Source organism: Dermacentor silvarum, chromosome 4 (assembly GCF_013339745.2).
Source record: "Dermacentor silvarum isolate Dsil-2018 chromosome 4, BIME_Dsil_1.4, whole genome shotgun sequence".
Classification (NCBI taxonomy): domain Eukaryota; kingdom Metazoa; phylum Arthropoda; class Arachnida; order Ixodida; family Ixodidae; genus Dermacentor; species Dermacentor silvarum.
Genome location: NC_051157.2, coordinates 45,679,816 through 45,696,154, shown reverse-complemented (window position 1 = coordinate 45,696,154; position 16,339 = coordinate 45,679,816). Strand labels below are relative to the sequence as shown.

The following is a 16,339-nucleotide window of genomic DNA, read 5'->3' as shown; positions in this document are numbered from 1 at the left end:
CGTCTCTAAACGCTGCGAACAGTACAAGTGCTCCTGAAATTCCACTTAACTGTTCAGCACCATTTGAAAAGATGCTCAAGAGCGTCAGGGACGATTTTAACCCGAACTGGGGTTAGTTAACAAGTTAGGAAGCACACTATTTTCCCATCATACACTGAGCCTACGTCAAGTGCAGTCATCACAATAGTCCAAATATTCTTGGAAGATCTCAAAGATTAAATTATGAAGCCGCTCGATGCTTTCGACATCGGCAGATGGCGCCTGAATAGACGTCCCAACTTGTTTCACATTAGTAACTGTTCATTACGTATTTTCATTTCAACGGCAAAAAAAAAAAAAAAATCTTGACCAGGAAGTTCAAAATACCCACCGAAGGTGCTTGGACTGAAGTGTTCTGTCCGCTGATAAAAGTCTTAGTCAACCTCAATCGTGCTTTCAAAAACATCGATTTGTCCCGTAAAATCGACCACAGGGACGTACACGCTGTCGACACGACTAGTGGGAGGCATAGACATAATAAACATGTGTAATCATGCACGATTCATTGTTTTGCGAGAACCATTTATTCAGACTGAGTACATCCGCGAAAGCAGCAAGACAACAAGCCTATCAAGTTTTTTTTTTTTTTTTCTTCACTTGTTATCTCTTGCAGAGCTTGCCTGAACTCTAGCAGCGTGGTATAAAGGTCCGAGCTGCGCTCACGACGCGTAGCTGCTCTGAAGCATTCGTAGCAAAACAAACGTAAGGCAAGGAGCCTGCAAAAACAAGGCAGCACGGTGCTGGTTGCTTGGCGCTGCTTGCACCATGACAGGGAACACCTGTGGTGAACAAATGACACAAATACGCAAACAATCAGAAAAGCACTTGCATTTCTAAATAAGAAGTGGCACTGGTCCATGCCCCCTTTCTATTCATTTCAGTCACTTTCGTACAAGATTGAATGTAGCTCCCCAAATCCTATTGGAAACAAATGATTGACGTCTATAGGGTTAGTACAAACACAAATGTTAGAAATGCACAGTAAACATTTGAACACCCTTTGGTGTGATAGTTTGCCACCTGAACGAGTAAGCTTGTGTTGCTACAAGCACCCTAATACGACAACACCCTCTACGTGGCTGGTCGGAACTAGGAGTGAAATGAATAAAGACAGCAAATGAATATTAAGCACTTCATCCTTTCCGCTGGCAGTTTACTTTTAAAACATTAATACATATATCGAATGAAATGACAAAGAATTTTTCCTTAAATAGGTCGCGAAATAAATGCGTCAAGTGGGATCCGAACTTACGATGAAAACACACTATCCACTGCGCCATACATCAGCCACGTTGCAGCACTGCAGATATTGGTTTCTATACTTACAATTTGTCCTGCAAAGGCCGCTATGTTCTCTTGCAACTCGTGCACTGTCCAAGCCCAGCAAGCCTCTCGATAACATTAGAGTTGGTCGTAAGTGGCCAAAAGCCCAACAGAGATTCGCCGTGAGCGCTGACAGCGGAATGACTCGTTGATACCGGAGGCATATCATCGAAATTGATCATTCGTTACATTTATTAAAAAAAAGTTACCCAATTAACACTCCCACGGATGCACATCTGTTTACTGTAGTAGAATCGGCTGCCGTCAGGGGACGCATACTCGCAACAACCAAATTGTTAGGTCGATCGCTACACACGCGATGAGCTACGCTCCAAAACCAAGAAAAACGGTCAAACCACTGGGCCAGGGCATCTCAGGCGCATCGCTAATCACTCGGCAATGTATACTCGCATGGCGTCTCCTGCAATGAAGATCAAAGGCGGGGTGCAGCGAGGACCAACGGCGATGCTTCCCGCCCCCTCATCTGGCGTGTCTATATAACACAAGCTAAACGCTGTTTCGCCCCGCTCCTTGCGTAGCGCCAGCGATTAGCCGGAGACAGCCTAACGGACCCGCGCATTTAAGCCAGAACTGAGAAAATCAAAAAGCGCCACGCGCCATGGCAGAAAGATACATTATACAGCTTACAGTAACCCCCCCCCCCCTTTTTTTTTTTCCCTTCCCCACTCATTCGAGTCTCTTTTTCTCGGGACGATCACGCCCGAGTCACGACCCTGCAACAGCGAAGGCGTCCTCTCCTCCCCCCCTACGCGAGCTGGGCCCTATTCGGCCCACGGGCCCGCCGCAATATCGCCGGAGGCCATCACGACTTCTTGGCGCGCCGGAGCACGGCGGAGCTCATCATCCGGAACTGGACACGTGCCGGCCACGCGCGGCACACACGCCTGCTGAACGCTGCGCAGGTTGGGCCCCGCATACCGGAAGTGACGTCCGCTCCCCCTTTTTTTGTCGACCCCAGCAACCCGGCTCCGGGAATGAGCCACCCACACCATACCACCCCCGTTATACGGAGTTCCTCTTCGTCTTCTTGTTCCCCTTTTTTTTTTTTTTTTTGCTTTTTTTTTTTCGTTTCGGACGCTTCATGTGGCAAAAGGGCCGGACCGGAACCTCGCTGTTAATACACGTTGCACCTGACTGACAAGAGAAGCCGGGAGCGCGATCACGGCGTGGCAACAGGTCGCTCGGGAGCAAGCAGGTGGCGATAATGAGGCGCGATCATCGTTATCCTGGGCAAATTGGTGCCGTTGAAATCTGTACAAGTATAGGAAAGCAGGCCATCAGCGAATTTCCCCTCATTTCGCCTGACAAAAAAAAAAAAAAGGATGCCGTTGAATCATAAGCTAAACAGCGACGCTATACTTAACAGTTAGTCTCTTAGCAAAAGTACCTAGCTGGCAGCGGTTGTACTTAGAAAGTGGTGTATATTCCTATCACGTACGGTAACTTTCCCTTTTTAAAACACCTATTTTGACATTTTGAGAAGCTACGTATTAAAAGTTACGCATAATGCTTATGCTTGGGTCTACGTAGCCCTTAGATTGAAGAGAAATTAGCCGAACTATATCATAACCTGTAGTCCCGCTTCACCATTTAATCAGAATTTTCCTCACAACAACGTAAATTGCGCGCCTATAGTTGTAAAAATTATCGCCACGAGAATTCAGGGACCACCCTCTCATTCGGCCACTTTCCAAGAGGAATGCCAATTTACGTGCGAGCCGTTCGGCTCGAACTGCAGCTGAATCGCGCATGACCAGAGAAGCTCGAGGAGAGCCAGATTTTCAGAGCCATTTCCACTTTTCTCAAGTTGTCGAATGAAATGACACCAGGATCAGCTGAAGCGTCACAACCGTAAGGAATTCGCTTCCGAAGGTAAGGCCTACAAGTAAACATTAGGGTACATCTGAACAAGCTGACCAGTCAAAAAACGGACAGCGCATACGAGAACCTCAATGAGCGGCAGCTTATATATAGGTACTCTTTAAAAAGAAGTATATGATCGTGGTGCTGAAAGCTGGACGACAAGAAAGAAACTTGAAACTACGGACAGCGCCAAAAGCGATGTCATGGAAGATGATAGACACATCATGAGAAGGTAGCAACAAGCCAGTATTATTTAGATATCAAGCGAGGTATACATGATATACTAGAGTAAGGCAGAAGTACAGTTCGGCTGGTCATACGATGAATAGAATAAATAACAGCAGGTCCATTAAGGCGACAGAATGAGTGTCAATTGAAAGAAAGCGAAATCTAAGGAGGTAAGGGATTTGAGGTAGTGACGACTGGGAAATAGGCTCGGCTCGGCTAATGAAGACGCGAACAACTGCTTAACACAAGGAGGCGCGGGCCTTGGTCCAGCAGCGGACTTCGAGGCTCGCGCTGACGGAAACTATATGACATACCAAGCTAGCGCCTTTCGTATACGACATGATGTAGGTCGCGCAAGCGGCCCCAAGTTCGTCCCCGTGACGAGGAAACAAAGCGGTATACAAGCAACGAACAGCGATACAAGCGAAAAAAGGGAAAGCTGCACTGTCACAATGCCCTGGACGCCGACGAAGCAGGTGACGACAACAGAATCGCCCGCGATGACAAACAGGGCAACACGATATGGCGCGTGCGAGACAGGCAGCCGGGCCTGCCACCCCCGCAGCCGTCGTCTCGCCTTTGATGGGGGGGCAGGGAGGGCCTCGCCCCAAGGGCTCAGATGCGCTGGCTCCTCGCACGAGGCGCAGATGGGGCGAGCCCGGTGCGCGTCCAGCGTCTGCCACCAGTGACCCAGATTTGCGACCAGGCGTGCAATATGGCAAGCAACAGCAGCGATGACGAGACGCACCATCGGCCAGCCTGGGCAGCCCGATGTACGACCTACACACACTGCGTGGTGCTGCTGCTGAAGAAGAACAGAACGTGCGCCCACGTGCGACGGCAACGTATACAAGTCAGCGACGCACCGACAGGCCGCGGAGACAGAGAGGGCGAAGCGGTAAAGAAAAAAAAAAGTAAGACCAGCGAGTGAAACCTCGAAAGCACAGAACGAGGGAAGATGGAAGGTGCTCTTCACAGTGGCGACAAAACTGCGCACTATCCGCGTTCCGCCGCACGGACGGCACCCGAGCCACCGGCGAAGCGCGGCCTAAAAAGCAAACAGAAATCGAAATTAAAGGAAGAGCGTTTTGCGCCAGGCCCAGAAGAAAAGGCAGACGGGACTGTGGGGAATAAGAAAAAAAAAAGGAAGCGGCGCGCCATCTCCTCCACTTTCTCCCATCGGCTTCCCCACAAGGCGACGACGGCCATTGTGGGACGAAGAAGAAAAAAATTGCAGTGGAGGCTTCTCCGCATGGACGAACCGGCCGCTGCCGCCGGACCGTGCGTGCAACAATGAAAACCTGGGTTGGGCCGCTCGACGAATGAGTTCCGGGTTCCGAAACGGAGGAGCTCGGGCGCTGAACGGGGGGAGAAAAAAAAATAAAAGAAAAAAAAAAGGCGAAAGTGTCGCAGCGAAATTCCTGCGCCCTCTCTTCACTCCCGTTTCCCTCTTTCCCTTCTTTTCATTCCCTTATAGAAGCGCCTTATCCCTACTTATTCTCGAATGTCTCTTTACATCCATTCCTTTCGTAACAGAGACCGGTGGACCGCGACCGCCGGACATTAGCCGCCACGGAAGAAGGTATATATAGAAAAAGCGTACACAGTGGACGGGTACCTTGCAGCACGCCGCTGGCGGTTAGCCCGTGAAAGGGCTGGGCTGCGCGCACGCAGAAACGGCCACGCGCGTATATGCGTTCGAACGGCGGTCGTTCTTTTGTCTCCGACACTACGCACGGTGGCACGCGGAAGAATCTCGCGCGGGGGCATTCCAATGACCAGTGGCGGCCTATAGCAGGCCGGGTTCCAACGCGTGACAACCGCCAAAGAGCCGCGATGTTTGAAAACAGGTGAACTGAAAGGGTCCGACCGCCAGCGTGGAATGTCATTTCACAAAACGCCCGGCGACCGCATAAAAGCCTACAAGCCATGCATTCGTTGAAGCCATGTATAAGCTCCTCTTTGTTTCGAGTGACCGCACCGAGCCACGCAGTTTTAAAGGCACCGGGCGTCTTCGTGCGGGCGAACGTCGAAACAAAAACAGCTCCCCGACCGACGGGCATTGTTCCAGCGCGAAGAAAAGATGCGCGCGAATGGATGAAAGACGGCGGCGCGACAAGGGCTTGTAATCTTCCAGCGGATGACGTTTCGTGCGGAGAATTGATTGCCTAGCACGACCGCCTAGCAAACGGACCTCAATCAAGATGCACGGCAGGACAATCCTGCCATGCGAAGGAAATGGCGCGCCATATACAAAACGACGCGTCCACTGATGTCTCAAACCAGTGGGAAAATCTGGCCGACTGCACAGTTCCTATTGTTCATTGAACCTGCACTTGTGCCCTAAGCAAGATACAGTAACATGCACAAGCTCGATCCAGAATCGATCCTTCAGAGCTTAAGTGTCCTATCGGTGCTCTTGAAATCATATATTTACTTCCACAAGTGGAGCACCAAGCCTCTCTTTCGTTAGCAGGTACGCAGATGTACACGGTTCCCTAGCAGTATGCAAAACACGCATCTTAACAATCAACGAAGTTACGTTTATTTCACGAAGTGATTAGTTCCACGGTTTCCGCGAAAACAAGCAGGCAACTTTAGTACGCAATCGAAGAAAACAATCTCTGTGTTCAGCAGAGGCCAGCGTAAGAGTAGTATACAATCCGAACAAGAACAATAGCAGCGAGAGGAAAGACACAAGCTGCCCCCCTCATTAACGAGGAGCGAAATCCACCGTTCGAGCTTCTTGTACTATACCACAGGCACTTTCCAGACCTGCTTTCCTCCACTAGCACGTAAGTCCACTCCACAGAGAAAAACTTGTCTGCTTTCCTAGCACTGAGGCTAGCAAGTTTAATCACTAATGCACAGACCACGCATGCATGTGCGACCTGCGCATAATCAAACAAAACTTTACCCACAATACGGACCTAACGTGCACGTCTTCAATTGATTAGTTTGTGTCGTAGACTGAATTGACGGATTTTGGGAGGCACCTCTCACGGGGATTCCTGACGACGAAATACGACGAAGTAAGCCTTCAGTTCATGAAGTGTGACGATGAAAATCACCCGTTGCTCTGTCTAGAATGATACTTTTGTGTTTTCCTCAGTAATCAAAGAGATGCCTACGAAACGCTGACGAAATCCAATTTGGTTTACACATATTATAGGGTAACTACACATCTGGCAACCTTGTAAATGAAACACTTGACACTCATCGCTTACGCACGGGCAATGCCTGCTGCTTAAGCACCAATGTTGGACAGGGCCACCGCGTTGAAGTTGATGTTTGTCGGATCACGAGCGATGTAGTCCTGGCACACCTTGGCAGCGTCCTGCGAAAGCAACAGAGAGAAAGAAAAGAAGAGGTTACACTCGCGTGTCTGTAGTGCGTTAAGGCAAGGCCACGGTAATCAAGAAGGCACGAGGTTTCCATGTCTTAAAATGCTGTTATCTTCATCATGCCAAGCCAGCCACAGCAACAACTTTCGGTTAACAAACAGCAATGTCAGACCAGCAGGTCGGCAACATTACGACCCCGCCAGCATGTTTTACCAACCGTATGAGGCACAGCCAACGAAAACATTCATAAAGGTAGGTTTGGACTACCAGGAGGCCACAGAAATGTCCCTGACATGTATCGAAGTCGAAAATGTCGTGAAAGTTGGCTTTGATGAAAAACGGCACCGAGAAAAAAAGAGAGAGAGAGAGAAAGCTTACATTGCCGTGATTACATATGTTATATATCAGTTATTGCGACAGACAATCACGTGCTTTGCACTTTTCCGTGCGTTAGGCGCGTTAACTTCTTGCTGGGAACGACAAATGCCGTACGTCGGCAGGATTTGTACTCCGTGCCGCTAGAAGCTTACGCGCTTGCACGTGAAGTCTTGTCATCGCAAAATAAATAAATAAATAAATAAATAAATAAATAAATAAATAAATAAATAAATAAATAAATAAATAAATAAATAAATAAATAAATAAATAAATAAAAGGAAGCCTCGTAACCCTGATATAAGATATTGCCATATGAAACACGATACCCTAATGTGCAAAAAACCCACAGGTTTCCATATATGTCATGAATTTCTTTTTTTTTTCTTTTTTTTTTTTCAATATGGGCTGGGCTGTCTGCGCAGCAAAGTCATCGTCCTCTACGCGTCGCTAAACTTCAAACGTCACCACTTTTTTTTTTAATGAAACGTATGCAATTAATAACACCGCACATTGCAGTATCAGGGTTCCTCGCCGGAAGAACGCAAATTAGACATAACAGCCGGGCGAACACTACAACCACAACCGCATCGATGGAGTTCTCTTGGAAATATTTTTCCCCGTATATGGGAGCACGACCGAAGCACCGACATTCCCCCTATCCAGTGATGGAAGCGACATTTTACTTTTTTGGAACAGATTTTGGAGCAGAAAAAATTCCACTTTGTAGCAGCCATAAGTGTTTTCGGAGGAGAAAAAAAATTGCTAGTTTCAGCAGCTATTGGTGTTTTCAGGGCAGATGACAAAATATGCCATACGACTCCTCGAGTTAAAAGCACGACCGAAGCGTCTTAAATATTTATTATGAAGCATATATTGCACATACAATAATCAACGCAAGTTGTAAGAAACAAACCATTAAGAAGATGGATGGTTATCAAACGCGCAGTAAAATGAGCTATATAGTATTTAAAATACCAGTACTTGTGGCAGAAATGAGATCAAACCGGCAAAGCTGAGCACGAATTTATAAAAGCAACTACAATCGCATATAACCACTGCCAAAGCACCAGTTGATAATCGGCCTCATATCGAAGTAATCTCACATTTCACCAAAATAGCCTGCATGTCAAGTTCAAAAATACCGCTAAATGAGCTATTTATTCAAATGCCATTCTTGTGGCAGAAATGAGGTCAAAGCCGATAAAGCTGAAGCATCACAATGTAAAAGTAATCAGTCAGATCTCAAAGTTGCCACAGCCGCAGTTGGTAATTAGTATGATATCGAACTTCCCAGCGCCGTCTCGGAGCAGGTTCGGAGCAGTTACTAACAAAAATGACAGTTTAGAGCAGCATATAGCAGCGTTTCTATTTTGGGGCAGTTTGGAGCAATTGGAGAAGCCCTTCCATCACTGCCCCTATATACACCAACCCACACCGGAACAGCGGGAGACCCAGCTCACCAGCCTCAACACTGATGATCAACGTCAGCTGGTGAAGAGGTAAAGGCAGTCAGGCAGGTCACATGGCTTCTTCGACTGAGGAGGCCAACCGCAAAGACGTTCAATCATCATCATCATCATCATCATCATCATCATCATCATCATCATCATCATCATCGCGCACTCGAGCCAAAACGCAGCGGCGATATGTTCGGCATGTCTCTCTGCGCCGGAGCAGCTAAATCCACAGCCGCTCTCGATACGCCTGAAGCGTACCGTTTAGCAGACTTCTCTTGAGAGCGCCAGAAACGGACACTGATGGACAAGTTCCGCAAGCGCTCGGTCGCAATGTCGCCGCAAGACACGCTTCCGAATGACAAAAATTCGCTTGAGCAAGTCTCCAGGCAAATCTTGCAATCACTCTAACCAAGCAAATCTCGGAGCGCTCTAGTTCGCTTAGACGGAACTAGTTAAATACGCCTAGTCGATCATACCATAACTAAGGTTGTCTTACAACTATAGTTTTGCCGTGTAAAAATACAGCCCATGCCAAATTTAAACTTCGCGCGAAGAACATTGTATGAGTCAAATCCCTAGGATATAGAGATTTGGCGCTGGTGCCATTTGTGAAAATCTAGAATATTACTTTAAGAACCCATCTAAATACTGCATTTGATTTATCCGGTGCGACCAGATTACAATATCTGCCGGTCCTTTCCTGCCGCATACAAGACACGTTCCAGTACGCACTATACTGTGGCCGTATGGGAGTGCATACCGCCCCAAACGGACCCTGGAAGCTTAAGCAAGAGAAAAAAAAATTACGTAAAAGTACATCGACAATTACATCGTCAAGTAAATTCATATATTCAGCCCTGCTTGCATACAAACGAGACGCTGTAAACACACGTATAGAAACAGCGAAATACACGTTTTTGTATTAACTTTTTTTATTACGGTCACATAAGTAGGCCCGCTTGCAAACATCGAATGAGAGAAAAAAAAAAACACGGTATTAGCATCCAGAGCAGTGGGCGCTTTAAACCAAGGCACCCTGGCGATCAATCTGCGAGAAGCGGACGAACACTCAGTGATATTCCAAGTCACGGGGGAAACAGAGAGGGAGGCGACAAAAAACGCAGAAATGGCCGAACGCGCACGAACTTAAGAGACAGCAAACAACCGTCCAACAGGAAGAGGAGCAGCAAGCCGACTTGCGCGCCCCCGTTAAGTGGAGGCTATCAATTTCCAACATTTATCCGAGGGACAGCAGGCTGACAAATTTTAATTACCGCCGCGCGCGAGAAAGCCACGAAGCAGACAACAACGACGACGACGCATGCAGCGCCACATTGCACCACACGGAGGAGGAGGAGAATGGACCAGAGGGGGGAGGAGGGGGGCGAAGCTGCAGGCGAAGCGACCGAGGCGAAGACAGGCGAGCGACTCTTGACTACACGACGTGAAAGGTCCGGCTATACAACTAAGCTCCTCGACCACTCGCGCGGTGTCATCAGTCACAAAAAAGAAGCGCCTTGCGCGCGCGCGCTCGCGGCAAATTACTCCTCCGCCGCGCCCGACACAGCCACGAAGAGATGGAACGGCAAAGACGAGAGAGAGAGAGCGTGAGGGAAAGAATCCGAGCCAGAGAAATAGCAGTTTTCCGGTCCATGCTCGCAATTTAGCATCAACGGCAGCAACTATAAAGCGCTGCGCGGCGGCCCTCCAAGCACCGGTGGCAGACAGACACGCAGAAGCGGCTAAATCGAACCCACCGAAGCTTCTGTTGCGTTCGGAGCATGCAAGAAAGCGCATACACGCCGTTTGCTACACATACGCACGCATACTATAGTGCAAAGCAGAAGAGGGAAGAAGCCACAGAAGCTGCAACAGCAGGAGCATCAAGGATAGAGGGCCGGACTGGGCGCAGCAGGTGCCTTTGCATCCGGGTGCGTGCCGCGCATGCGCAATTACGTGAGCCGCCGCTGCCGATGAAGCAGCCTTCTCCCTCCCCCCATATCTCTCCACCTTTCCCACTACTACACTACACAACTATACACTATACTGCTACTATAATACCGGCTCCTCTTCTACGCCGACTACTTCGAGCAAGCGATAAGCTTGCTTGCGCGCAGAACGGCCAAGAAACCAACGGCGTTGGGTTGAATGTGGAGTGCCATGCGAGCTCATGTATCGCCTTCTTCGTCTTCCGTTTCGGAGGCACGCACGCATAGACATACTATATACACGAGCGCGCACGCATTAGCAAACACGGCGCTTGGGTCGCTATGCGGACGCTCCGTGGCGGCCACGCATGCACCTCGCATGGAAGGTCCAGAGTCAAAGCAATTATTTAAATGTCGTCAGAGATGATTGCGCCGCCCGCGAAAACAAGATTTAAGAAAAAAAAAAGAAAACACAGCACCCAGCAACGAAGTTACGTGTCTTCCGCGGCCAGGCGGCTTTGGAGCGTACAGTTGCGTGTATCGTGTGGAATGTTTCGCGCTCTTTCACGACGACGTAAGAAAAGCTGCGCGAAGAATTACACAAGATGCGCGGCGAACGCTGCGGAAGTTTAAGTGTATAAGGCCAGACACAAGAAATAAAGGAAAAAATATTAAGAAAGCCCTGGCTACCATCAGGAATCACCGAGCAAATAACTTCAGCCCCCCCCCCCTCGGGGACCCTTGTTATACGTGCTAGCAGGGGCTAAAGAACTGCACATATCCGTGGGTGCACGAGAACGCTCGCACCGTAATTATAGACAATGAAGACGTATGCTTAATTGTGCCCGGCACGGCGTGCGCTTGCTTGCAGCACGGTATTATACCGGCTGCAGCGCGGTCGTCGGCTGGTGTTTTGCAGTACATTATACGAACGATACGGCGTATACAATTGCACACAACTGCCCCGTCAACCTTACTTCTCACTGTAAATAAGTGCTCAGTCTCACAGCCGGTGTCAGCTGTCGGCTGAATGCCCATAGAAATGAATATTTACGAACATCGGTCTTAGTTTTCCTCACTAAACACGCCGTGACAGACAGAAGCATGTCGCCAGTAACGCAGTTAGAACCACTTGCCACAGCACACACTGTGAACCGCAAAAACGTCGCAGCTATGTAGTATATGAAAGCTACACAGAACTAAATTGCGACCGAGGATCGACGCCATTTCCTCCTGCTCAAAAGCAAAAAGCACGCCACTACCCAAAAGCACGCCACTGCAAGCGAGATGCATCGCGCCATTGCTTCGCCAAGAAAAAAAATTAAATAAATAAAATGCCGCTGTGTGTGGAACCGATGCGCGCGACACCGCGGCCGCACGGTGAATTAACAATATGAACACTTTCCTTCTGAGCTCAAGCGTTCAGACGAAATGAGAGAGTAATGTCAACAGCCGCGCAAGGAAGCAATACTAGCCGCGGCGACAAACGCAGCCTCATAACAAGCAACCCAGTCCAGCATGAGCAAGAACATCGTCGCAGAACGGTCACGCGGGCCGAAGCTACGTAGCTAGCCACCGGCAAAAGGTCCCATTACATTTCATTACGCCGATACCGGGCGGAGGCGGCGGGAAAGGGAATTGTAGGGGGGGGGGGGGGGGGGAGTGAATGTAAGAAAACGACGGCAGTGCGTGCCGAGGCGAAGGCACGCCGCGCGGTATCAGCGTCGGTCACCGCATATGCGTATACGCAGCTATAATACAGCGGGAGTTGAGGCGGAAAATGAGCGGGAGACCGGCGGAGGACGATCCGCGCCCAGTGGAGCGAAACGATCGTGGCGGAGACGCGAAGCGCCATCGTCGATCGCCTCGGACACGAAAAGTCATGCGCGAGCATGCAAACGGACAAGAGAAAGCTGGAGACGACGACGAAAGAAGCAAAAGTATACTATATGCTGTGTACAGGCAAACGAGCGGAGAGCGCCCGAAAGCTTCACTCTTCGCCGGAACACGCTAGAAGAACAAGAACAAGAACAGCCAAAGAAGCCGGAGAAGCGCGCAGTCGGTGCCCTATGCGTTGACCCGCACTGTGGCGGCGGCAGTTCGTCCCGAGAAGAGCGCCCCGAGGCGATCCTCGGGCCGTTTTGATACGCTCGCCAGAAACATTGCGCCGGGTCTGCGCCCCCTCCTCGCGTATTCTCCCTTCCTTCTTATTCTCCCTTCATTATAAATACGGCGGCACTTATTGGCTGGCCGTCCGTCGGTGGCTCGCTCCACGGCACGCAGAAGCGGCAGCAAGCAAGCAGCCTCGCCTCCGGGGAACGTGCCGCCGCCGCTTCTGCTGATGCTGCTGCTACACATCGGCTACCATACGGCGCATCGCTGCTGCTGCTGCTGTTGCCAGATCCGGTTCGGATGACTACTCTCGACCCCCCCCCTAGTTCGCCCCTCCTCCGTCTATCCCCCCGCCTTCGAGAAACAACGCAATGCGCGGCCCCCCTTGGCCGTCTCATTTCTCGGTTTCCATCGCATCGCATGCCCTATACCGGGCAGAACAATAAAAAATACCCGGGACATTATACCGAGCGCGCGGTCACGTCGTTAAGGCTGCAGGCCCGTTCTACGCAACCCCTCGCTTTCGACCCTTTCGTCGACCCCCTGGTTCGGGATCGCGCGGCACAGTTTCTTTGTCTCCTTTAAAAAAAAAAAAGTTGCGTGAGTGCGTCTCGATGAACGGGGCCCGCTCGCATACTGCTTCTTTCTTGGGCGCATAGTATATCGTGCACCCATAAGGATGCGAGCTTCTGCGTAGGTCCTTTACTGTGCGCTGCGATCACGGTATCCTGTACGGGCACGAACTCTAGTCAATAAGAATTTAATCTGTGCCGAGACACTGAAAGGCAATGTACTGCGCCTATACAGAGACTTCCGCGCTCCCCAAACTGCACTTTCATAGTTCGATGAAACGGGATCTTAAGTGCTGGTGGAACAACGTGGAGTTACTACACGTGACGCCATCTATGATTTCGTGGCAGGGCGCGGAGTTCGTCATCTTGCTCGTTTCTTTACAAATTCAGCAACGTTCGCTGCTGAAGCGCGTAAAGCTCACAAAGCATACGCGGCGCGACGACCCACCCTTTCAATTTCCCTCATCTCACCTTGGCTCGACCGCGAAGTCCGAGAAATAATATAACGTTCGCGGTTTTAGAAAAGGCATCCCTAAGCTCTACACATTCTACCTTTATATGTATCATGGAGGTGGTCACCTTCACAGTTATAGGTGACCGCCACTGTTTCTTTAGATGAAAGAATGGTAAAAACCGCACGGACTTGGATGATTTTAATTATGTTTTATAGGGTCTGAAGGTAGCATTGATATTAATAGATTCCGCGTCCTGCGACAACTTGAAAATCACCGCACGGGGTCCTTGCGGTGCTTGTTATGAATACGATTCACAAGGACAATATACACCTAACTTCAGCGCGAAGGCTACACGTTATAACATGCTGTTAGGACCGATGAAAAAATGTCACAGTTTCGCCCTAAGGGCGAAGCAATGAATGCGATAGCAACACAGCAATGTCATACGAAGTAAGGTGAGCGGCCTTGGTAGCAATATAAATTGTAGTAAACATGAGCTGATTAAGTAAGCAGGTGTGCTGCGGCGTAAGTAGACCGACATGAAGAGAGACTCGATGACCACGAGAAGGCGCGTGTGAAACGGTGGTGTTGATGAGAAGCGCTTACCGTGGGCAGCGCGTGCGAAGGGACACACCTGTAGTGCTGCACTGCCGATCTGGGCAGCATTGCATGTGTAGCGTGCGTTGGAAAATGTGGCCCGACTATTACTAACTGAATGAACAAGCGTGGTGTGAGCGCGCACAAACAAACATGAATAGATCACACTGAATGACTGCAGTCAACGACTGTCAAAACGCTGGCAGCGAGCGTATGTACGTGCGGTCTATCGCTTCAACGGAAACTGAGCGGCGAATGCAGGGAGCATAAAGGTCAGAGCCGTGTGGAGATAAGAGACGGTGCGGTCGAACGAACAACGAGCGCGGTTGTTGGCAGCGTAGAAGTGAAACTTTTTGTTCAGCATTGAAACACAACTATGGCGTTACTATGGCAACCCGAACATCGGCTGCAAATTGTTTTCAACGAAAAATAATGCCAGGCGGAATAACCTGAGCTCTAAATTGAACACCTTTCGTCACAAGCGACCAGCAGTGTCAAACCTCTAAAATCCGAACGGGAGCGCTGATACGAGGAAAGTTAAATCTGGAACCAGCGTCCGGCCGCCGATATACAGAGAGAACGCGAGCCCGCACTCTGGCCTCTATATGCCTAGACGCCACAGAGACCGGCCAGCCTTTCTCACCTTTAAAGCATGAAATTATGACGAGAAGGTTACGCTATAACAAAGGTATCAATTGAATTGAATTCCGGAGTTTTACGTGCCAAAACCACGATTTCATTCTCTTAATTGGAACGAAGGTATGCACTTGTAGTAGCCAGTGGTTATATTTTGAAGCCATGTCCATATTTATCGATAGCTATTTTGCTAACTATAATCTACGAACATTCTCTCTGAAGTGCTTCGACGGAAAGATTACACATATCCTCCTGCGCCAAATTTCTTCCACGTTTGGCTTGGATCAGCTAGAACTTGCGCCAATAAGAGAATGGTACAATTAAGTCTACGCTTTCTTCTGTAACATCCCCGCAGAGCAATGTAGTAAAGTCAAACACTTCGCCTTGAGCAGAAACTTCCGTGCGATCACGCTAATCCTCCCTTTCTTTTTTCTTCTCATTCCGGTGACTTTGATCCTTCAGCCAGATAAGCGGCATGTATGTCAAAGATTCTAGACTTACTTAAAACTGGCCGAACAACGCTTGCCCAATGCGATTCTTTGTCCGCTGTCCTTATTAAAGCAATAGCTTTAAGGGTCCCGTTAGCGGATGGCGGCGTTGACCGTGAGCGAAAATTGTCTACCAATAACAGAGCGGCGCACGCCGCGTGGCGCCGCTCGGTTACTTGCAGCACCACCAGATGGCGCTCGCTTCCGCGCATCTGTGCCGCCAGTACGGGGGAAAGGAAAAAAAAAGAACCAGAAAGCTCGCCTTCGTGCATAGCCTCCACCGTGTACTAATCTTAAAGGCGAAGCTTGAGCGTTTCCAAAGTTCTTTTTTTTTTTTTGCACTCCTCGACGGAACACCGATGGCTTCCACAGCATCATGGCGCCTACATCACCAACGTAAACTCTAGGCCTCATCATCATCGTCAACATACCTCCACTACATATAAATATCATTTTTCACCATCATAAATCACTATCATCAGAGCTTAGCCCATCTGCAGGACAAAGGCCTTACGCAAAGATGCCGAATTGTCCTTGCCCTGCTTGGACCGAACGCACCTCAACCAGGGAAATTTCGAAATGTCACCGCCACAATTTACATACACCGATTTACATTTCCGCTTGAACGCTATTCGGACAAGAGTGGCAGATTCCACAATTTGCCCATTACTGCAAAGCTGTCCCATTACCCAAGCTGCCATCCCTCATGCTCGTGCAGCCAGGCATCGACATTCATGTCTCGAATTAATTTAATGTAATTAAGGCTGAGGTTTTACGTATCAAAACCACGATTTGATTACGAGGCACGCCATAGTAAGGGACTCCGGATTAATTTTGACCACCTAGGGTTCTTTACCGTCCACCCAATGCACGGTACACGGGCGCTTTCGCATTTCAC

General features: G+C 49.3%; 1 protein-coding gene across 2 annotated transcripts in view; it reads right to left on the bottom strand.

The window, feature by feature from the left end:
• Positions 1-544: 544 nt before the first annotated feature.
• Positions 545-16,339, bottom strand: part of LOC119449946 (ubiquitin carboxyl-terminal hydrolase isozyme L3-like) — a 94,104-nt gene continuing 78,309 nt past the window's right edge. The window contains exons 9-10 of one of the 2 annotated variants that reach the window (XM_037713249.2): positions 6,702-6,811; positions 545-818 (exon numbers count right to left, since the gene is read on the bottom strand). In XM_037713249.2, coding sequence (XP_037569177.1) covers positions 6,722-6,811 — 90 coding nt within the window. In that variant the 3' untranslated portion in view covers positions 545-818; positions 6,702-6,721. The remainder of the gene's footprint in view (positions 819-6,701; positions 6,812-16,339) is intronic. The other variant, XM_037713248.2, reaches the window with a different exon arrangement.